Raw genomic sequence first — 24,706 nt, 5'->3', positions numbered from 1 at the left:
ATGTTGTAAATTGTGGACTAAACTTTATTATTTTTCAAATGTGGCCTACACAAGTGTAAGTTGTGTTTGGTGAACTTAACCTTTTTTTTGGTGCAGATCGGGCTACAGAGCTAGTTTAAATCACACGGAGACCGTGCAGACAGCCGTAAACGGCGCTGCAAGGCCAAGAAACCCTCCTCTAGGTTATCCTATATAGTGTTTTTCCACTATTTAGCTGGATACAAGTGGAAAGACACTAATAGGAATTTTTTTTTTCAAATTTTAAACTGGCTGCACTATTTGAAAAAAAGGAAATTGTTTTTCAAGGTATGAGGCAGTAACGCACCCTGAGCTGAATCCAACCGGCTATGGCTGCACACAGACTACAGGGCGAGCTGGGCTCACACGGAGACCGTGCAGACAGCCGTAAACGGCGCTGCAAGGCCAAAAAACCCTCCTCTAGGTTATCCTATATAGTGTTTTTCCACTATTTAGCTGGATACGAGTGGAAAGACACTAATAGGAATTTTTTTTTTCAAATTTTAAACAGGCTGCACTATTTGAAAAAAAGGAAAATTTTTCTCAAGGTATGAGCCAGTAACGAACCCTGAGCTGAATCCAACCGGCTATGGCTGCACACAGACTACAGGGCGAGCTGGGCTCACACGGAGACCGTGCAGACAGCCGTAAACGGCGCTGCAAGGCCAAAAAACCCTCCTCTAGGTTATCCTATATAGTGTTTTTCCACTATTTAGCTGGATACGAGTGGAAAGACACTAATAGGAATTTTTTTTTTCAAATTTTAAACAGGCTGCACTATTTGAAAAAAAGGAAAATTTTTCTCAAGGTATGAGCCAGTAACGAACCCTGAGCTGAATCCAACCGGCTATGGCTGCACACAGACTACAGGGCGAGCTGGGCTCACACGGAGACCGTGCAGACAGCCGTAAACGGCGCTGCAAGGCCAAAAAACCCTCCTCTAGGTTATCCTATATAGTGTTTTTCCACTATTTAGCTGGATACGAGTGGAAAGACACTAATAGGAATTTTTTTTTTCAAATTTTAAACAGGCTGCACTATTTGAAAAAAAGGAAAATTTTTCTCAAGGTATGAGCCAGTAACGAACCCTGAGCTGAATCCAACCGGCTATGGCTGCACACAGACTACAGGGCGAGCTGGGCTCACACGGAGACCGTGCAGACAGCCGTAAACGGCGCTGCAAGGCCAAAAAACCCTCCTCTAGGTTATCCTATATAGTGTTTTTCCACTATTTAGCTGGATACGAGTGGAAAGACACTAATAGGAATTTTTTTTTTCAAATTTTAAACAGGCTGCACTATTTGAAAAAAAGGAAAATTTTTCTCAAGGTATGAGCCAGTAACGAACCCTGAGCTGAATCCAACCGGCTATGGCTGCACACAGACTACAGGGCGAGCTGGGCTCACACGGAGACCGTGCAGACAGCCGTAAACGGCGCTGCAAGGCCCAAAAACCCCCCTCTAGGTTATCCTATGTAGTGTTTTTCCACAATAGAGCTGGAGACTGGTGGAAAAACACTAATAGGAAATTTGAGAAAAAATGTGCAGCAGGCTGCACTAAGAGCAAAAAAGAACAACTGTGTGAGGCAGTGTGAACCCCCCCTGAGCTGAATACAACCGGGTATATGGCTGCACACAGACTACAGAGTGAGCTGCACACACACACACACACACAGACCTTGCAGAACGCTGTTAAAACAGCGCTGCAAGGCAAGAGCAAGGTGAACAGTGAAGAACACACAGCGTTTTGCTAAATTAGCCTTTGGAAAGGAAAATAAAGCAATTAGCTAGCTCAACTGGCCCTCAGTTAGAACACAGCGTCCTGTCCCTAACTGAAATCACAGCAGAGTGAGCGCAAAATGGCGGCAGCGCTTTTTTATAGTGCAGAGTGACATCATTTCAGCAGCCAATCCAAGCCTTGCCAGTACTTACATGCCCACCATGCTAAACAGGATGTGCCCACACTTTCATTCATTCCTCATTGGCTGCTGCGTTCAATTTGAATTCTGGGAACTTCCGATTCCGGTATCCGATACGCGGGAAGTATCGGAATTCAGTATCGGAATTCCGATACCGCAAATATCGGCCGATACCCGATACTTGCGGTATCGGAATGCTCAACACTAGTCGTTGCAGTATGACACTCTGCCACTAAGGGGAGTGATGGTACGTCTGATGGCACTGAAGGAATTCTCCTGACCAGGTATCACCAGAACACATTACACTTCACACTCCGGCCACTAGGGGGAGAAAAAGGCTTTATTTATTGGGCCACTCCTCACACTGGTAAAACTAGGGGCTGGGGAGGAAGTTAGTCAGAAGCTGACTGGGTTGGATTCAGGCAACATCCCGTGGCAGGGGGTGTTGCGGGGAGAAGACACAGGGGGGTCCCTGTCAGGCGTGGGAACCTGGCAGGTGCCTAGCGAACAGAACAGAACGTTACGGAGCCGCGCCTGCACCTCCTGCGGCGGCATCCTAAGAAAGAGATAAGAAGGGAAGGATATTGTGGAACAGTGTAAACGAGATCAAGCAAAAAGGAGTACCAGTAGGAGTCGTGCCGTGAGACCGAGGCAACATCCTACTGAGGCGTGTAGCCGGTGGCCGGAACACCGCGGGAGTAACTAACTTCAGGCCTTACTTCAAACTCCGGAGGACAGTTAATTATAGGTTGGCTGTCTACCTTAAATTTCCTAAGAAGACATAGGGGGCAACATTGGGAGAGGGGCGTCTCTAGGGTCCCGGAAGACCTCTAAGCCTTCCCGTCATACGGGTGCGTCCTAGCCAAAATATACCTGGGGGATGAGAAACTAGTAACATCTGGAACAAAAGAGAGAGAGAGAGCTGTAGAGAAAGAACGAACAAGAACAGCAGTTGTGAGGACTATACCGAATGCTCAGCAAGGTAGGACTACAACACACAGGCGCTAGTGGTGGGCAACGATTTCCATCTGTGAGGGAAACTCTTGAAGTGACCATCAGACCGGCTGGTCTCTGATAGCCCTGTTGAACGTACTCTGGATTGAGGATCCTGAAGTCTTCAGTAAAGAGGTAAAGAGACTGCAACCTTGTGTCCTCGTTATTGCCTGCACCTCACACCATCGCCTGGGAAGCCCTGGGGACATACTTCACCTGTGGGAAGGTATACCATCCAGCTGCCATTCCATCAACCCAGCGGACCCCACAGCAGCGTCGGTCACCCTGACCGAACACCACAGGTGGTGTCACGAATCCCTGACAGACTGTACCACCTTTATTGGGCGTCCCTTAGCAGGGTCATGGACCGGGTCTAGCCACCGTGACAGCCTCAGAACCGAACCAGAGAGGCCCGGTACCGAAACGTGTGGCCCTGTGTCTGGGGGCGATCCAACTTGGCGTCACGAACAGGATCGTACTTAAGCCTGAAGAATTGGGTCATGTGTGCCTTGGAACTGTGATTGAAACGTGTTGAACTGTGATTTATTGCAAAAACTGTGTATTGCTATCTACTGCAAGATTCCCGCCAAAACTGCCGCCATTGCCGTGCCACGAGGAGCGCAAGAGAAGAAGAAGGGCGTGGAAGTGGGCGTAAGTGAGCTGGAGAGCGCGAAAGATAATGGCAGCCCAGTCTAAATATTTCTGCACCTTGAGGACGTGTCCGTCAGCAGCAGAGATCCGCCTCTTGATCCTCAATGGGGGGCGGAGGAACAAAAAACAAAACCGCCCACGAAGGAGGGAGCGGGAAAAGGATATGGAGGGAGAAGAAGTGAGTCACATTGAGGACGCCATGACAAGCCGCCCGGGACCAGAGCGTGGGGTCGGAGCCGAGGACTCCCCCAGCTACCCAGAGAGATACCGCGGCCAGGCGTCACCTGTTGGCTCCGACTTCCTGCAGGCTGGAGTGGACGAGCTCAGCGATCGACTCCGGCGGACGCAGCTGAGCGCTGAGGCCGGGTGGAAGGAAATCGTCACCGGGGGCCTCACCAGACGTCTGTCGGCAGCCTCATCTGGTCCGGAGCAAGAAAGAAGTTCCAGCGCTCCGAAGCCAGAAAGCAAGGCCGTGCCGAAAAGCGAGGTACTGCAAACAGAGATGACGACGCCACAGCGCAAGGCCCCACAGTCAGCGTTCCAGATCCCAGCAGAGACGGAGCAGGCCGGCACCGGAGGGACCGCATCTGAAGCAGGTATGAAGAACGACCCTGCCCCAGTGACAGAAGACCTACTGATAAGCTCCGTAGCAGCGCCACCTGCTGCCATGACTAAGACTAACTCTGAACTTACAAATCCTAATACTACTACCACAGTGGGCATTATTGCCGCTACTGAACCTACTACCAAAATTGACATTCGAACCCAGATGATACCTGAAAAACTGATTAGTGACATTGATACTGCATCGGATGAGAGGTCGAACACCGATCTTTCCAGGCCGGGAAGTGTTCACTACCAACGGATGCCTTGCAATCTACCGTCGCGAGAATAAACCTCGGAAGCCCGCAAATGTATATAGTTAACTCTTTATCTTCAAACTGCTGCTTAAAACCCGTCCAGGGTTATTCCTAAAAGGGGTCCCTTTGTTTACCCGGGATCCCTATTGTTTATAGTTCTTTTTCTACTTTTGCACAGAGTTATCATTGTTCCAAAGACTGCCGGATCATGAACAGTGAATGAATCCAAAACTGCTTTGTATATAGTTTGCACCTTCTTAAAGGTGCTCCCTACTGGTTTTACAAGTGAAAGAAGACTTTGCAAAGATAATGCTTCTGGACATGATGCAGAAGGTCTTGCTTTCAGTGGACTTGCAGACAGAGAGAATCTGCACTATTTTCTAGAGACTTGGGTCCCTCTTAAAGGGAATGTTTACATGTTTGCCTTAATAAAAGTTGAAACGTTAATAATGTTGATAGAGACTGAGGACAGGAAAGCTTGAAAGTCAACCCGTAGGGGTTAGAGAGAGAGAGTCCTCCTGAGAACTGTAGAAAGATGGTCGGCACAATGACAGTAGGCCCAGCCAAGGAGCTAGGTGGTCCTGCATTGGGGAAGTTAGAACGGAAAGAAAAGTTGAGTTATTTATATAACATTTTATAGTAGGCCTTTAGTGGGTTCAGCGTATACGCCCTTAAAGGAAAAGTTAACTTATTGTTCAGAGTTTGCACTTGGTAGAATACCCGGCTGGGTACTGAGAGTTATTTATAGTCAACATGTTATTTAAAAATATTTAATTTTGTTTATAACGTTCAAGTGTCCTCACCTCCCATAAAGGGAAGCATTGTTCTATTTACTTGTTTTAGCATTTCAAAAATGTTGTATGTCTTTTGCTGTATTATATTGTTGTTCTTCTTCCCAGTCCAGGAGTACTGGATTTAACTGGGGGGGGAGTGCAGCGCCCCAGAGATCTGGTCGTTGCAGTATGACACTCTGCCACTAAGGGGAGTGATGGTACGTCTGGTACGCACTGAAGGAATTCTCCTGACCAGGTATCACCAGAACACATTACACTTCACACTCCGGCCACTAGGGGGAGAAAAAGGCTTTATTTATTGGGCCACTCCTCACACTGGTAAAACTAGGGGCTGGGGAGGAAGTTAGTCAGAAGCTGATTGGGTTGGATTCAGGCAACATCCCGTGGCAGGGGGTGTTGCGGGGAAAAGACACATGGGGGTCCCTGTCAGGCGTGGGAACCTGGCAGGTGCCTAGCGAACAGAACAGAACGTTACGGAGCCGCGCCTGCACCTCCTGCGGCGGCATCCTAAGAAAGAGATAAGAAGGGAAGGATATTGTGGAACAGTGTAAACGAGATCAAGCAAAAAGGAGTACCAGTAGGAGTCATGCCGTGAGACCGAGGCAAAATCCTACTGAGGCGTGTAGCCGGTGGCCGGAACACCGCGGGAGTAACTGACTTCAGGCCTTACTTCAAACTCCGCAGGACAGTTAATTATAGGTTGGCTGTCTACCTTGAAGAAGTAACAGGGGGCAACATTGGGAGAGGGGCGTCTCTAGGGTCCCGGAAGACCTCCAAGCCTTCCCGTCATACGGGTGCGTCCTAGCCAAAATATACCTGGGGGACGAGAAAGTAGTAACATCTGGAACAAAAGAGAGAGAGAGAGCTGTAGAGAAAGAACGAACGAGAACAGCAGTTGTGAGGACTATACCGAATGCTCAGCAGGGTAGGACTACAACACACAGGCGCTAGTGGTGGGCAACGATTTCCATCTGCGAGGGATAGCCTCTGGATAGCCCTGTTGAACGTACTCTGGATTGAGGATCCTGAAGTCTTCAGTAAAGAGGTAAAGAGACTGCAACCTTGTGTCCTCGTTATTGCCTGCACCTCACACCATCGCCACCTACCCCACTGGGAAGCCCTGGGGACATACTTCACCTGTGGGAAGGTATACCATCCAGCTGCTATTCCATCAACCCAGTGGACCCCACAGCAGCGTCGGTCACCCTGACCGAACACCACAGGTGGCGTCACGAATCCCTGACAGACTGTACCACCTTTATTGGACGCCCCTTAGCAGGGTCACGGACTGGGTCTAGCCACTGTGACAGCCTCAGAACCGAACCAGAGAGGCCCGGTACCGAAACGCGTGGCCCTGTGTCTGGGAGCGATCCACTCATGTGACCTTCAGTGAATACAATATTCCCCAAAGATCGGAACCGAATTTTGAAAAATTTTCTCAACTCCATTTGTAAGTTTCCCCATGTTTGCGTGGGTTTCCTCCAGGTTCTCCGGTTTCCTCCCACATTCCAAAGGCATAAAGATAGGGAATGTAGACTGTGAGCCCCAATGGGGACAGTGGTGTTAATGTCTGTAAAGTACTGTGGGATATGATAGCGCTATATACGGTAAGCAAAGCATAATAAATAAATAATAAATGTAGCCTCCAAAAGTAAGTGGTGGGGCAGGAAACCCTCTCTGCTTTACCCTACTTTAGTTTTGCATCCTGAGGACATGGATATAGTTGAGAACAGTGCGGCCACCATTGGGTCTTTATCTCCTGCGGGCCCAGTCGCAGTTCCTGCTATCCTGATCATTACCCCGCTGATTGGGGGTCAGGCAGAGTTTGTGTCCCAGATGTAGGATGGGGCGTCCACCAGCATTAATCTGGCAATAATTATAAAAGCGGCAATCAGTATGAAGCATACACATGCTAATGAAGACGCTTCCTGCCTTTGTCACATTTTTACTTGCATAGATTATTGATTCGCGTCACTTCAGTTATTACCCACCCGCAAGAGAATAGGAACTGGTGCATAATTCATAAAGTTTTGAGATTTTTATCTTTGTAGATGTTTCTAAAAATAAAAAAAAGAGAATTGTGATATTCCCTGAGAGATAAATTAGACATGCTATCCATAATGCAGGAAAGCGTGTTGACCTTGATGATGGGATCAGAAAGAAATATGGATATAATATTCATAAACTTCACTACCTCGAATTATTCATGCACAGCCACTGCCCAGTGAGATTTGGGCTATTTATAAGGAAAGATTTTGACAGCAGCGTCTTTGGGAAGAATAAGTTTCATTATCTGGATATATTTCCATTGCGCTATATATAGACAGAACATTGCTTATGTCAGTTATTGTAAGTACCCATTACCTAGTGGAAATGGCAATATTGTGAATTGTATCTGTCAGTGTCAGACCGGCCCAGAAACTCTACAGCCATGTTTACTTTGATGTCAGAATGAGATTTCCCCCCCATTTCTGGACCAGTCCCATGCTTGAGGGGGCTGGCTATCATTCCTAGCTCACTAGCGTTCTGTTCTGATACGGACCCCCTTTATACACATCACTGACTAATTATGCAAAGGCCTAAATGCCAGAGCCTATGACCGCTACTGATAGTGAGAGATCAGGAAAGCTTTAACAATTAAGGTATATTAACGAACTTTACTCGTTTTCACTATAAACACATTTAAAGTACCTTCTTTTTTTTTCTATCCGGACAACCCATTTTAAGTTGACCGGTCACCTGATTTTGAGCTACAAAATGCATTCATTATACAAGAAAAAAAAATGTTTTAGACCTGATAAGACTGGTATACTTACTTTGAAAATCCATGTCAGAATGTTTTTTAGAAAGTTTACCCCATTAAGACTTACAGTAAATTCTGTGCTACCTACTAGTGGTGAGTGCATAGCTTCACACAGCCTCGATCCACATTCCAGATCACTGCTCTCTGACCATGGACAGGAGCCAAACAATTTTCCTTACCCTCTGGGATCCCAAGCTTGGCCTATGATAAGTCGGGCTGGCAAGAAGTCACTTGCTGTACTGATGACGTCATATCTGGCCAGCGAATCAAATGCTGTATCGGGGAACCCAGAACCTCAGGAGATTTGCCATGGTCAAAGAGCACTGACTTGGATGGTGGATTGGGGTTGCGTGACCCGATACCTTCATCTCTAAAATCTGCTGTATATATACGTGCTGCGTTTCAGTGTAATCCTGTCTGTAATTATGAGACTGTTGGAAATTCTTCTGTACATAACAAGACTGTAAGTCTTGTATTAGGCTTAGTGGCCAATGTATAAATGGCAAAACTTAAGATTTTATTTTTAAAGGGAACCTGTCAGCAGATTTTGCCGCTGTAAGATGTGGCCACTGCCTTTCAGGGCTTATCTACAGCATTCTATAATGCTGTAGATAAGCCCCTGGTTGGACCTGCAAGAGAAGAAAAATATGTTTTATTATACTCACTTGCGGGGCAGGCCGGTCCAATGGGTGTCACAGGTCCGGGTCCAGCGCCTCCTATCTTATTTTGATCTTCGCCCTCCTGTTTCTTCATGGCTTCACGGCATCATGCTCCTGCGCAGGTGTACTTATCTGCCCTGTTGAGGACAGAGCAAAGTACTGCAGTGCACAGGGGCTGGGCCTCTCTGACCTTTCCCGGCGCCTGCGCACTGCAGTACTTTGCTCTGCCCTCAAAAGGGCAGAGAAGTACACCTGCGCAGTAGCACGATGCCAGGAAGCCATGAAGAAGCAGGAGGGCGGCATCACATGAAGATGGTAGGTGCCGGTCCCGGACCAGCAACACCCATCGGACCTCCCCCTCGGGTGAGTATAATAAAACTTATTTTTCTTCTCTTGCAGGTCGGATCGGGGGCTTATCTACAGCATTATAGAATGCTGTAGATAAGCCCTGAAAGGCAGTATCCGCATCTTATAGTGGCAAAATCTGCTGACAGGTTCCCTTTAAATAGAGGATGATGTAGACAATTGAAAAAAGTTATAAAAAAATAAATTTAACATAAAAAACTGAAATAATTATATCTAAATAATAGGTCACTTTCTGATGACACAATCCCTGTGTGAAGTGTGATTTTGTGCAGTCTGCCTCAATCCAAATTTTTGACCCAAACCTCTTTTTTGAGACATAGATAGACACATCAATAAATGTGCCCTGATACTTCTGAAAGTTATCTTGATAATTCATAACATTTGACTTCAATTTGTACATGATTTGTATTTTGATTTGAGCTAAAATAAAAAAAAACTTTAAAAGATGCTCCAGAATTGTTGTTTTATGCAAGTATTTATTCCAACAGACAAGTTAGGAAAACCGACAAGGATTAGAGGTGCCGTTCCATTCTGCTCGGAAATTTTGCTCATAGGATTCCATTGAGATTAACCAGCCATAAAAACTGAAGTCTATTAAATATTACATTTGAGGCCGATATCGTTTTTCCATTAACTATTGTCTTAGAGAAATTAATGGAAAAATCTATTGGTCTACCTTAACCAGATGGAAAATGTTACTTAGTGGGTAATAGAATTCCCTTTCAGTGGAGAACCCTAATCTAATTAATAAAATCTAAAAAATCCTAATGTCTGATACTGGAAGCTTAATGTGTTTAACTGACACTGTAATTGTAAACTAAAAATAATTTGTATAAAAATTGACCTTAACCCCTTCACCCCGAAACCTGTTTTCAACTTCCTGACCAGGCAATTTTTTCAATTCTGACCACTGTCACTTTGAGGTCATAACTCTGAAACACTTCAATGGATCTTGGTGATTCTGAGACTGTTTTCTCATGACATATTCTACTTTATGATAGTGGTAAAACTTATTCAATATGAGTTGCGTTTATTTGTGAAAAAAACGGAAATTTGGTGAAAATTTTGAAAATTTTGCAATTGTTAAACTTTTAGTTTTTATGCCTTTAAATTGGAGAGTCATATCATACAAAATAGTTAATAAATAACATTACCCACATGTCTGCTTTACATTAGCACAATTTTGGAAACATAGTTTTTTGTTAGGAAGTTATAAGGGTTAAAAGTTGACCAGCGATTTCTCATTTTTACAACAAAATTTGCAAAACCATTTTTTGGGGGGTGCCACCTCACACTTGAAGTGACTTTGAGGGGCCTATATGACAGAAAATGCTCAAACGTGATACCATTCTAAAAACTGCACCCCTCAAGGTACTCAAAACCACATTCAAGAAGTGTATTAACCCTTCAGGTGCTTCACAAGAATTTGATCTGACACTTTACATAGCACTCTGTCAGATCAGCGATCTGACAACCAGTGCAGGAGGCTTTCCGGCACCTGTTCTCAGCAGGCGTCGGGAAGCCACCTTAGTTCAGGACCCGGAAGGAGCCCTGCGGCTATTTTGGATCCGGGGACTCCATGGAGAACACTGCGATCGCACCGCTAGAGCCAATCGTGGGCATTGCTGCGGGATGTTAGCTGTCACATACAGCTGACACCCACACGCGATCGCCGAGGTGCTCACCGTGAGACCGCACGATCGTGCCACCGTACTAGTACTGAGTTCCCGCAGAGCAGTACTAGTACGGCGCATGTCAGGAAGGGGTTAAAAAACTTGAAAACTTATCATTGTATCAATTTGCAATTGATGTTTTGTTGCATTATGTACAGATGAAATCTCAAGTTGTTTATGATTACAAGAGAAAAGCTTATTTTCTGTACTTTAAATTTTTTTTTACTTTTTCAAAGTGTGTAGGAGCAACTCTCCTAAGTCAGCTATATGAGCATGTAGGTCATAGAAAGATTAATAAAAATTATACCATAATTGCGATCTGATGTCTTATTCCAGAGAAATTCACATTTTTCTTAATATGTAAATGAGCTGTTAAGATCTATGTGATGAAAATAGATCTTTCTGAGAATCTGCCTCCAGGGCTTATTTTAACCCCTTCACAACCTTGGATGTATTCAGTACGTCTTGGCCGGCTGGTACTTACCGACCTTTGACGTACTGAGTACGTCCAGGCGATTTTGCGCACACAGAAGCTGTGTGCGCATGGTCACCGCCGAGTGTCAGCTGATTCTGACAGCTTACACTCGGCACTCAGTGCAGAAGTGGTTCCTGCAACCTGTGGTTCCTAGAACCCCCTCTGCACTCCGATTGGCGCACCCACAACGTCATCGCGGAGGCTCAGTCGTTACCATGGTGACTTGATGTCATGATGACAACATCTGGGTCATCAGGCTATGGCAAGGCACTCAGACCATGCTCTGAGCACAGTTTGAGGGGCTTGTGTCAGTGCAGTACTGACAGTTTCATTTCGATGCTCCTTCATCAGGTTCTGAAAGTGAAAGTCCCATAGTGGTGGGACAAAGTAAAAAAGTAAAAAAAAAATTGTAAAAATATATATATTACACTGATAAATTTCTATTTGTATAAAAAGAAAGTATCACCGTTTGGTATTGCCGTGTCCAGGATGACCTGCCTCATCACGTCCCACTAGTTAACCCCTTCATTGAACACCGTTCAAAAAAAGGGGGGGGGGTCGAAAAGTTAAGCTTTTCATCATATCACCGAACAAAAAGTAGAATAAAACACAATAAAAAAAACAAATCTAAATAAAAATAGTAGCAGAAAATGTCATCTTGTCCTGCAAAAAAGAATCCATCATATACTGTTGGTCCATCAGTGGAAAGATAAAAATGTTATAGCTCACCGAATAAAGTGATGCAAAAATATTTTTGATGCCATTTTTACCTATTTCTCATTGTGAAAATGTAAAATCTGGGGCTAAAACATTTTTATGGTAACAATTTAATTATTTTTTCTTCACTGCCCAATGGTATAAAATTATGTGACCCCTGTGATGTCAATATGATCATTGCATCCCTAGATTAACTCAGGAGGTGTAGTTTGTAAAATGGGGTCACTTATGAGGAGTTATGCTGTTCTGGTACTTCAAAGGCTCTTCCAGTGGGTCATGGCACCCGCAAACCATAACAGTAAAATTTTGTGACGGGGTGTACGGCAGAGCTAGAAGGGACAACAGGCCAAGGGATGATTCAACAGATTTATTATCAAGAACGCTGGAACAACACATGCAGGTAGATCTACAGAGTCCACAATTAGTCGAACAGAACAGGTTCGGGGCACCTCCCGATAATCCTTGTGCCAGCTAACAAAGCAATAGTCCACACGAGTCCAAGGGATCCCAAAACAATCCCACGAACGACGAGATATGTCCTCAGCTCAAGTCTCGCCCTGTTCGCTTCCGCAGTCACAGATGGACATGGGGTCTTGCCTCAGCTAAGAATCCCCACTCCTTCTCCTTCAAGGATCAATCTAATCTCAAAATAAGAATGGATTGTCTGAGCTCCTGGGATCCGCCCATGAAGGGGGTAGGGGTTACACCTTCTATTCAATGGTTGGGTCCACCAGAAGATTCTAGACTGGTGGGCTCCAGGCAGTCTATGTAGTATGTACATTTGACTAGCCACCTGCTGTGAGGAAGAATGGCTATTCCTCCACTAGTGATGTTGACAAAGCTTAATTACATTATAGCTTAGGGCTGCAAGTATTGGGGGAAGGAGACATATTGTTACAGGTGAACTCCCAGCACATACATAAATTACAGCTAATAGAAACCAGAGAACAGTTACCTACATCAAAAGGCATATTATTCAAATACAGGACAGGGCAAAAGTACATATCATGACAATCCCTTCCCCTCCCAATTTGTGTACGTACCAGGGACCTCTACAGGTCGCTGGTTAAGTACACACAGGCAGAGCGTAACTTACATGTGGCTTCATGCAGCCACGAATTGGCATCGTAGCTCTCCCACATCACTGCCCAGGAGAACACCTGCAGGCAGACCACCCATCACCCCAACCACACATCGCCTGACCCCAAAACCAAAGTTCAGATCCACAGTGGCTGTGGGAATAGTCCTCCATTGTCCACCAGCCAGTTCAATGACAATCCCAGGTCCTCGATGGATTGCCTCAGGCCGAACCACTCGGGGATCAGCCAGTGTGAGGAAAGCCCCTGAGTCACAAAATCTAATAAGTCTCTGTCCATCCAGCACGACCTCCTGCAAGTGCTTACCTCGATGAGCAGAAGTCGTCATAGCTGCGGGTCGCACACCATAAACTCCTAGTGGTGCAACATGGGTGGGTGAGGCACTAGGCCAGTCCTCACGTAGTGGTGACACGTCGTCCTCCATGGCACTTGGGTGTACATAATTAATAATACGACTGGGTACAGGATTAATCCTCATTTGAACAGCTGGGCAGGAGGCTTGCAGATGCCCCGGCTGTCCACATCGATAGCATCTCTGCTGGGTCTCACTCCATCCAAGGCGTCCTCTTGGGCGAGGGGTAAGGGAACCTGGAGGCCGGCTTCCACCTGAAGGTGCTGTAGGGGTTTGAGGACGACTTCTCCATGAGCTGGCTGGGCATGAGGCCTGCAGATGCCCCAGATGCCCACAACCATAACACCTGCGCTCTGCTACTTCCTCTCCTCGTCGTATTCCAGAAAACGCAGTAGAAGCAACTGGAGGCACATTTACACGGGTATCAGCATGAGGTGGTGGCTTAGAGGAACGGGGAACAATGGGGACAGAAGAACAGGGGGCCACCGGTGTTGTGGAGCTGGTAGGCCTCTCTCCATCCTCCAACAGAACCCTCCACTGAGGCTTGATGGTGAGAGCCTCATCAGCTAGAGCTGCAGCTTCCTCCACAGTGGCTGGTCTCCTCACACGCACCCATTCCCGGATCTCAGCAGGGCACTTGAAGTAAAACTGCTCTTTTAGGATAACCTGGAGGAAGGTCTCCCAGGTTAAGGCTTCATCTGCCTCCAGCCAGCGATGACATATCTGTTTGAGTCTGTGGGCATACATCTTGAAAGACACTTCCTCATCACAGGCTAAAGTACGGAACTGAGTCCTGTAAGTGTCTGGGGTAACAGCATAATGTTCTAGAATAGTCCGTTTAATCTCCGCATACTCACAGTTCCCCTGAGGGTCCATAGCTCTATAGGCTGCGGCAGCGCCACCCTCTAAGAGCCCCACCAGATGTCGGACTCGGTCCCTTTCCGGGACTTCCATTAATCGACACTGATGCTCAAAGTCCTGGAAGAAGCCCTCAATGTCGCCTGCAGCCTCATTAAAGGGCTTGAAGTCTTTGCGGGACACTCTGGGGAGTTCCCTCATGGTGGGTGCTGGGGTTAGAGTCTGTCTGGAGCTTCTAGCTGCTTCCAAAGCGATCTGCCTCTCCAGCAATGCCATCTCCTGAGCTCTGTCCTCGGCTCTGTGAATGGCCTCCCTCTCCCTCTCCTGAGCTCTGTGAATGGCCTCCATCTTATAGTCTATGGTGGCCTCTTCTCCCAGCAATGCCAACTCCTCCTCGTACCACACAACCCACTGACTTTTTTGGGTATTTACCTCCGGCTGCCTTCTTTCCTCCATTTGCTGTGAGGATCCTTCCTCAGCGTCATCTTGCAGGCGAACTCCTTCCAAAGCCTCAATAAGCTGCTCCTTGTAGAGTCCTATAAAACGGACTCCTACTTCCCGGGCCTTTGATAGTAGGCTCCCCAAACTCCAGTTCTTGTACTCTGTGGTGCTGGTTCTCGATGTTGATGGGCCGTTGTCCTCCATTCCTTCTGCTCTGATCCCACTGCTGCCACCAGTTTGTGACGGGGTGTACGGCAGAGCAAGAAGGGACAACAGGCCAAGGGATGATTCAACAGATTTATTATCAAGAACGCTGGAACAACACATGCAGGTAGATCTACAGAGTCCACAATTAGTCGAACAGAACAGGTTCGGGGCACCTCCCGATAATCCTTGTGCCAGCTAACAAAGCAATAGTCCACACGAGTCCAAGGGATCCCAAAACAATCCCACGAACGACGAGATATGTCCTCAGCTCAAGTCTCGCCCCGTTCGCTTCCGCAGTCACAGATGGACATGGGGTCTTGCCTCAGCTAAGAATCCCCACTCCTTCTCCTTCAAGGATCAACTCACATCTGATCTCAAAATAAGAATGGATTGTCTGAGCTCCTGGGATCCGCCCATGAAGGGGGTAGGGGTTACGCCTTCTATTCAATGGTTGGGTCCACCAGAAGATTCTAGACTGGTGGGCTCCAGGCAGTCTATGTAGTATGTACATTTGACTAGCCACCTGCTGTGAGGAAGAATGGCTATTCCTCCACTAGTGATGTTGACAAAGCTTAATTACATTATAGCTTAGGGCTGCAAGTATTGGGGGAAGGAGACATATTGTTACAGGTGAACTCCCAGCACATACATAAATTACAGCTAATAGAAACCAGAGAACAGTTACCTACATCAAAAGGCATATTATTCAAATACAGGACAGGGCAAAAGTACATATCATGACAAATTTGTACTCTGATGTGTCGTTCTATCCCTTCTGAGCTTTGCACTGTGCCTGAAAAGTATTTCCCGTTTACATGTAGGATATTGGTGCACCAAGGAGAAACGTTTACAACAAACAGGTCAATTTTTTCCTATTAGCCCTTCGAAAAATTAAAAACTTGAGGGGGAGTTCTGCTGTTGTGGCACTTCAGGGGCTCTGTCAGTGTGGCATGATACCCTCAAACCATTCCAGCAAAATCTGAACTCCAATATGGCGCTTCTTCCCTTCTGAGCCAGCACTGTGCCTCAAAAGTAGTTTTCGACCACATATGGGATATTGGCGCACTCAAGAGAAATTGTAGAACAAATTTTTTCATCCATTTTCTCCTTCTATCCTTGTAAAAATGAAAAATTTAGAACAAATTTTGTCGTCCATTTTCTCCTTCTATCCTTGTAAAAATGAAAAATTTAGAACAAATTTTGTCGTCCATTTTCTCCTTCTATCCTTGTAAAAATGAAAAATTTGGGACTAAAACAAAGTTTGTGGGAAAAATTCATTTTCACATATCACCATTGTAAAATTCTGTGAAGCACTTGAGGGTTCAAGCTGATCACCACATGTCTAGTTAAATTCCTTGAGGGGTCTAGTTTAAAAAATGGCGTCACTTGTGTGGGGTTTCCACGGTTTAGGCACAACCTCTCCAAACACAACATGACACCCTCAGGAGAAATTGCACAACAAATTGTATGGTGCAATTTCTCATGTTACAGTGGTTAAACTTAAAAGAAATGGGGCTAAAATAACTTTTTTGTGGGAAAAATATGATTTTTTATTTTCACAGCTCAACGATATAAACTTCTGTGAAGCACCTGGTGGTTCAAGGTGATCACCAAACATTTAGATAAATATTTAGACCCCTCGAGGGGTCTAGTTTTTAAAATAGTGTCATTTGTGTGGGGGGTTCTACTGTTTGGTCACATCAGGGGCTCACCAAATTGGACATGGCGTTCACTAATGTTTCCAGCAAATTTAGGATTCAAAAAGTCAAATTGAGCTCCTTCCCTTCCAAGCTCTGCTATGCGCCCAAACAGTAGTTTTCCTCCACATATGGGGTATCAGCACACTTAGAAATTGCGTATGGTGCAATTTCTCCTGTTACCTTTGTGAAAATAACAAATTTGGGGCTGAATGAACATTTTTGTGAAAAAATGGTGTGATTTTTTGTTTTCATGGCTCAATATTATAATTTTCTGTGAAGCTCCTTTGGTTCAAGGTGTTTACTACAGATTTAGATAAATTCCCTGAGGGGTCTAGTTTCCAAAATGGGGTCACTTGTTGGGGGTTTCCACTGTTTAGGCACACCAGGGGTTCTCCAAAAGGGACATGTCGTCAGCTTTCAATTCTAGCCAATTTTACGTTCAAGAAGTCAAACTGTGCTCCTTCCCCTTCCAAGGCCTGCTCTGCACACAAACAGTACTTTTCCCACACATATGGGGTATTGACGTACTCAGGAGACATTGAAAAACAAATTTTGGGTCAATTTTCTCCTGTTTCCCTTGCAAAAATAAAGAAATTTAGGTCTAAAGTAAAATTTTTGAGAATGAAAAAAGTTAAATGTTCATTTTTTCCTTCCACATTTATTCCTATGAAGCACTTGAAAGGTTAATAAACTTTTTGAATGTGGTTTTGAGCACCTTCAATGGTGCAGTTTTTAGAAAGGTGTAACTTTTGGGTATTTTCTGTCATATAGGCCCCTTAAAGTCTCTTCAAATGTGATGTGGTCCCTAAAAAAATAATTTTGTAAATTTTGTTGGAAAAATGAAATTGCTGGTCAACTTTTAACCCTTCTAGCTTCCTAACAAAAATATTTATGTTTTAAAAATTGTACCAAAGTAAAGTAGACATATGGGAAATGTTATTTATTAATTTGTGTGACATATCTTTTATTTAATGGCATTAAAATTAAAAGTTTGAAAATTGCTAAATATTTTCCAAATTTCCCATTTTTTTACAAATAAACGAAAGTCATATTGAAAACATTTTTTGACTGTTATGAAGTACAATATGTCACGAAAAAACGTTCTCAGAATCACTGGGATCTATTCCAGAGTTCTTACCTCATAAAGTGACACTGTTCAAAATTGCAAAATTTGGCCTGGTCATTGTCATGATATGTACTTTTGCCCTGTCCTGTATTTGAATAATATGCCATTTGATGTATGTAACTGTTCTCTGGTTTCTATTAGCTGTAATTTATGTATTTTCTTGGCTGGGAGTTCACCTGTAACAATGTCTCCTTCCCCCAATACTTGCAGCCCAAAGCTCTAATGTAATTAAGATTTGTCAACATCACTAGTGGAGGAATAGCCATTCTTCCTCACAGCAGGTGGCTAGTCAAATGTACATATTACATAGACTGCCTGGAGCCCACCAGTCTAGAATCTTCTGGTGGACCCAACCATTGAATAGAAGGTGTAACCCCTACCCCTTCATGGGCGGATCCCAGGAGCTCAGACAATCCATTCTTATTTTGAGATCAGATGTGAGTTGATCCTTGAAGGAGAAGGAGTGGGGATTCTTAGCTGAGGCAAGATCCCATGTCCATCTGGGACTGCGGAAGCGAACGGGGCGAGACTTGAGCAGAGGACATATCTCGTCGTTCGTGAGATTGTTTTGGGATCCCTTGGACTAATTGTGGACTATTGCTTTGTTACCTGGCACAAGGATTATCGGGAGGTGCCCCCGAACCTGTTCCATTGGACTAATTGTGGACTCTGTAGATCTACCTGCATGTGTTGTTCCAGCGTTCTTGATAATAAATCTGTTGAATCATCCCTCGGCCTGTTGTCCCTTCTTGCTCTGCCGTACACCCCGTCACAGTCATGAAGGTGAGAACAGGCTTGCAGGTTAATGGGGTTAAATGAAAGGGGCATCACCAGTGTGAGACATGTAGATCAGGAGTGCAGACTGTCAGATATTACATGTCTCACTCTGGTAATCCCCCCCCCCTTTAGTTTAAAAAAAAGCTCTGGAGGTAGAATGTCAGGGAGATCTATGTCCAGCCCATAGATCTTCACAACTCATTTACATATTAAGAAAATTGTGGATTTTTCTAGAATAAGACATCGGATCGATGATATCAAGGTATCATTTTATTCAGGTTCCTATAACCTACATTCCCAAATAGACAACTTAGGAGGGTTGATCCTACTGACAAATTCCCTTTTTTTTGTTCCAGTTCATTTCTGTATATCAGCACACACTCACCCAAAAGTACCTGGTTACCAATTTCATGCTTCTAGAATCATTTTTGATGGAGTGTGATTACAGTTCTTACAATATAGCTATTATTTGTCTATCTTGTAAGACCTTAAATAAACCATTATCTTCTGCTTATGATATTGTGCCGCACATTTTGTAATTTTCCAAAATAAATGAAGATTTGTCTCTCCAGCCAGCCGGCTCTCTTCCGGTCTGCCTTTTACTTTTTAGTCTTCTTTTGTAAGTAGTTCTCCATTATAGAGATACATATTGCAGAGCACATTGTGCATTAGTGAATTACCATCAAGGGCTTACACAGGGGAGTTCAATCCCTATTTATATAATTTTCTGCATTGTGTTTAAGCAAGCCCAGGATCAGAGCATTTCAGTTCCTTAGTTATACAGAAGAATAGGTTTGGAATCTTTCCGCTTTGGATTGAATTACTTGGGCTCATGAAACCGAAAATTCTTATTGTTTCACTAAATCATTCAGCGAGTGTTACAGTTTTCTGTTTTGTTTTGAAGATAATTTTGTTTTTAGCATGCAAATAGGATAATAGCAAAGAAGCAATGTAAGGTAGATTTTTTTTTTAATGCTATTCCACAAATGCGGGTATTTTGTAACAATATTTTGAATTATGCCTTCTGAAACACTAAAGGATAGTGGAGGTCAAACTTTTTCCTTCTGGTTTGCAGATCTTTCACTTGACCTACCCAATATTGAAACATCTTTCCCTGTCTCTACAAGATCGTGGATTTGAGTTCTATCAGAGTTGGTCAGCATGTCATCTCCAAGCGTGAGCTCCACAGCACAACCAGGTCAGCCTTTTTATTTACCAATATATCAATTTACATCATTTCAATTTTTTTAATGAATAGTGTTATGCAATGATTGCTTGAAGGAGTTGAAGAATTTGAACAGACGTCTTTCATATATCCATACATACATTCTACAAATGTCCTTTGACGTCAATGGAGGCAGAACAGTATTTTTATTCCTACATTATTCCTACAATGTTTGGCCACTTTTCCCAGAAATATATGTAAATTTTTATGGGTCCCAGCTCCTGGGTCTTACATGTCTCTCTCTAATAAGAAGACACTGCTTTGATTTTTTGCATTTATTAGGGTCCGACCACTGAGTTCCCCAGCGATCCCACGAGCTGGCTCTGGGACTCCTGGAATGGGACTCAGTCCTCAGTGGAGTAGAGGTGCTCTTGTTTGGTGTCTGATACATTCATTATCAAAGGGACTACTGAAAATAGCTGAGCTCAGTGCTTGGCTTTTCCGGCAGTCGCATTGGCACTCATTGGAGCAGAGGTTCAGCATGCCCACCTCCATTACATTCACAGCAGGGCGGTAGAGTCCTGATGTCAGGATCCCTGGGGTCTCAACAACCAGACCACTAGTGATCAGTAAGTTATTCTATGTACAGGGGTTGAATTATGATCTTCGAAATTATACTTTAAAAACTGTCTAGTTTAAGGATAGACCATAGATATGTGATATGTGGTGGTCTGATCATGGCATGACCAACTGGCCGCGTCACTCCTGTAAATTTTTGCATAGACAGAGTTGCTCACCCGTACGCAGCTGGCCCTTTTTAGTCCCATTCAGTTAATGAAATAAGCTGCATCAAATAAATGAGTTGCATCAAGGGGATATTTTTAGTTTCAGATAGATTTGACATGCTGTTCACAGATTGTTAAAAAAGAAACAGACATGGGTTCCAAAGATAAGCATCAGAAATGAGTCCAAGGTATTGAACACATGCAAGAGACATATAGGAAAACAAAGGCTACTGGGGACATTGGGAACGACGTCTTCCAGTTATTAGTTACTACTCATAACAATGTGTAATGGGGAAGATTACATGTACTAAGCTGAGGTGGTTGAGGTTATAATTAAATTAAGGCTATATTTTGTTACTTTGCTTAAATTAAAGACATTGGTGATGTACAAACTTGGTGCTTTGCATGTTGAAGAGTTAAAGAAGCACTCCTCCTCCCATCAAAGGTTTATCCTCTTAATATATTGCAGTCACCATTCTTTACAGCACTGTGTACTTACAATTGCTCATTTTGACTTTCTACCCAGATAATTCTTCTCTTTTCCATTAGATCTATGACATACCGTGATTAAAAGCTAGCTAGTTGTATCCTACTAAGATCTATGTAGAAACAGGAAGTCTGTTTTTCCTGCATAATTTGCATTAGGAAATGTGAAATACTGACCAAATAGTGATGGCATGACCACAGCCTAAGAACTGCATTTCTTAACACTGCAAAGTCCTTGGCAGGGAAAGGAGGGAGCAGCTGGGTCAGGAATTGAAGGAGGGAATGATTTTTGCAGGGAATAAAGACTTCTTTTCTACATAGTGCAGAGAAAAGAGACTAATTAGGTGGGTAGAAAGGGAAAATGAGCAATTGTAAGTACACAGTGCTGTGCAAAATGATAATTGCAATATATTAAGACTGAAAATTCATTTCTCTTATAGCACGCGCAGTTAAAGCCACAGCCGCCAGTTTCCGGCAGCTCCTACTTATCTTCCCTGCGCGCCCTCGCAGCATCCTGTTCCGGCTTCCAGCAGCTCTTGTGGCCAAGCGATTACATGTCTCCAGTGAAGGGAGAGAGGTAAATATTCATTACCTTAATGAATGGGGACATGTGATCGTTCAGCAGCAGGAGCTGCTGGAGGCTGGGACAGAATGCTGCAAGGGCACGCAGGGAAGGTAAGAAGGAGTTTTTAATGCTTTTCTCATAGGGCCATGCATTCAAAGATAGGGATGAGGAACCATGCATACAAGGATAGTGATGAGGAGCCATGCATATAAGGATAGGGATGAGGAGCCATACATACAAGGATAGGGATGAGGAGCCATGAATACAAGGATAGGGATTAGGGGGCAATGCATACAAGGACAAGGATGGGGAGCCATGTATACAAGGATAGGGATTAGGGGGCAATGCATACAAGGACAGGGATGGGGAGCCATGTATACAAGGATAGGATGAGGGGACAATGCATACCAGGATAGGGATGAGGGTACAATGCATACCCAGCTTATACTCGAGCCAATACGTTTTCTCAGTTTTTCATGGCCAAATTAGGTGCCTTGGCTTATACTTGTGTCAACTTATACATGAGTATATACGGTAAATAAACACTAAAAATAATAAATGTATGCATATACTTTATAAGTTGACCTGCTGTTCAGATGTTCAGTCTTAAGTTTTTTTAACCACCTCAGGTCTTTAAAGATGTGAAGTGGTTAAAAGAAGTGACAAGTACATTCTTCAGAGGCTTTAGTTCAATAGTTTATATAAAAAAATAATAATAAAAAAAGCTGGTGGCCAAAAACGCTGCACAAAGCGCTCAGGAAATGTCCGGAAAGGGGCAAAATAAAAAGACGCTGCAGGGGAAAAGAAGCCAGTGTATCCTGAAACTTCTGCATCCCAACAAATTTGGCGTCATGTGTACTTACCCTTAACCTGAGGGCGGTGTAGGTTTGGATTTATTTTTTCCTGAATAATTAAGACCTTCATTCATAAACTTCATTTTGTGATTACTTGTGTTATTTTTGTCTAATATTTACATTTGTTTGGAGATCTGAAACATTTTATTGTGACAAACATGAAAAAGAATAGGAGATCAGGAAGGGGGCAAACACTTACACAACTGTAGTTTCTTTCTAGATTGGTTTGGATTTCTCAGACTGTTGGGCACATTCATATTTGTGTATTTCCTACCAGTAGAGAAATACAAAGCATTTAACCAAGTAGTAAAATCAGCAATTTGGTTTGCTAGAGAGAAAAAGAGGCAATCCTTTAATTAGCGGGTTCGTTTGATGGCAGATAAATCAGAATGGAATTACTGTTCTACAGAAATCTGGAATAAACGACAGATAGAGATTGTACATCCCAGTAATACAACTAACACTAATCACCTAAGTGGCTGAATCTCTTTCTTTTTTGCAATATCTATAAATAGAATTTTACAAATGGTTCCTTTATGTTTTTTTTGGAGTTTATTTCGGTAACAATAAAAAATGCAATACATGAACCACTTCATAAATGCCAGGTCAGCCTCTGCCACCTTAGTAATCCAAATCAAATTATCGGATGTCTTTCCAAATCTACAGTTGCAGATCAGAAGGGAGACTGGCAAATGTTAACTTGCGAGCAGCAGTAAATGACTCATAGCAGAGCAAGATCCCCAAAGTGAATGTGCCTTCAGAAAATCAACTATTGCTTGAATCAGGTTTTCATATTACACTGATTTTTTTTAAAGTTTTTGGCAATTATTATTATAATACGGGAACCCCCAGTCACAATATTCGATATTACAGCTGAAACTGCTTTGCCTCCCTTGACAATGATTTTTTTCATGGGTCATAGTCTTCATTGTGCTAAATACATGTGTTGTTTCCTAAAACAGCAGGAAATTACAGTACAAAAAAAGACATGGTGTCCATTTTAATAAAGATGATGATATGGAAGACAGACTATCAAATTAATAAAACATAAAAATACATATAGCAGAAAAATACTATAAGCCTTTTTTCGATGACACATTCTTTTAAAGTGATGGTTGCAGATAGTCTGCTGTTTGATGGTTGACATGGTGGAAAACTTGGTCCTGATGTTATAGCTCTGGAGTCTACTGTCACTGTATTAGATACCTGTGGTAATACAATGTTGTACACATAGGTTAGAGTTACAGCGTGCATTGTGATATGTGATTTGTAGGTTCTATGCAGTATTTTGTCTGATTTTTCACTTTAGTTGCCCCCATGATGTTGTGAGCCACCGACTGTGCGATAGCTTCCATCAAAGCACTTTAGGCCGAACTAGATTGGCCGTCTCTGCATGGAGAATGGAGTTTCAGAGACATGAAAGAACTTTTAGAAATATATCATAAGAGCTTGTTCACACAACCGTATTTTCAATCCAGGCACTGTCAATAAAAAATAGCTTCACTCAGGCCAATGTTATTCAGTGGGGCAGTGCAGACAAGCAATTTCACATATGGAGCCACAAAACAGCATCCATTTTTCAGATACATTACAATTTTTTTATGTATTACCCCTTTTTAAATGCCTGGTGAGGCCACATCTAGAATATGGGATCCAGCTTTGGGCTCCACAATTTAAAAAGGATATTCTGAAGTTATGATATGATGCCATATTATGACAGGTTGGAAAAGTTGGGTTCGTTTAGCTTAGAAGAAAGACGCCTCAGAGGAGATCTCATTTACATGTATAAATATAGGTTTGGTCAGTACAGAGGACTTGCACATGAACTATTCCTTCCAAAGACCGTACAGAGGAATAGGGAGCACTCATCATGGGTGTTAGAAAGGCGATTCCGGCAGCTAAATAGAAAAGGGTTCTTTACAGTTAGAGCAGCCAGACTGTGGAATGCCGACCACAAGAGGTACACATAACATTGAGGGTTATATATAATTTGGTGACAAAAAACGCATCATTAGTGGAGAAAGGTTGAGCTTCATGGACCTAATGTAGGTCTTTTTTCAGCCTGTGTAACTATGTAACATAGGAAACTGTAAGTGGTCTTGTAAATTAAAAACAGCTGCTGTAAACCAACAAATTGCATACGGATGACAAGTGAGAAAAATCATCCAAGTTTTCTGGATGAAACTCTGATGATTTTTTTTTAACACTTGTGTGAACCTGCCCTAAGGATTATTCCTGTGATCAGGAGTATAAATGCCTGACATGAACATTGTAAAACTTCCTTCAGCATTTTCAAGTGTCCTTCCCACCATGTGTGACCAGAAACCACCAAGCCTAACTGAACAGAGCATCAATTGTAAGGGAAT

General features: G+C 43.6%; 1 protein-coding gene across 2 annotated transcripts in view; it reads left to right on the top strand.

Annotated features, from left to right (window-relative positions):
• The window catches only part of HDAC9 (histone deacetylase 9), a 774,871-nt gene that overhangs the window by 69,231 nt on the left and 680,934 nt on the right, over positions 1–24,706 (top strand). The window contains exon 2 of one of the 2 annotated variants that reach the window (XM_069729825.1): positions 19,561–19,683. In XM_069729825.1, coding sequence (XP_069585926.1) covers positions 19,647–19,683 — 37 coding nt within the window. In that variant the 5' untranslated portion in view covers positions 19,561–19,646. Of the gene's footprint in view, positions 1–19,560; positions 19,684–24,706 lie in introns of those variants that run through there. The other variant, XM_069729826.1, reaches the window with a different exon arrangement.

This window comes from Ranitomeya imitator, chromosome 6 (genome assembly GCF_032444005.1).
Source record: "Ranitomeya imitator isolate aRanImi1 chromosome 6, aRanImi1.pri, whole genome shotgun sequence".
NCBI lineage: Eukaryota > Metazoa > Chordata > Amphibia > Anura > Dendrobatidae > Ranitomeya > Ranitomeya imitator.
The sequence above is the reverse complement of the archived record's forward strand: the minus strand, read 5'-3'. Positions and strand labels throughout refer to the sequence as shown.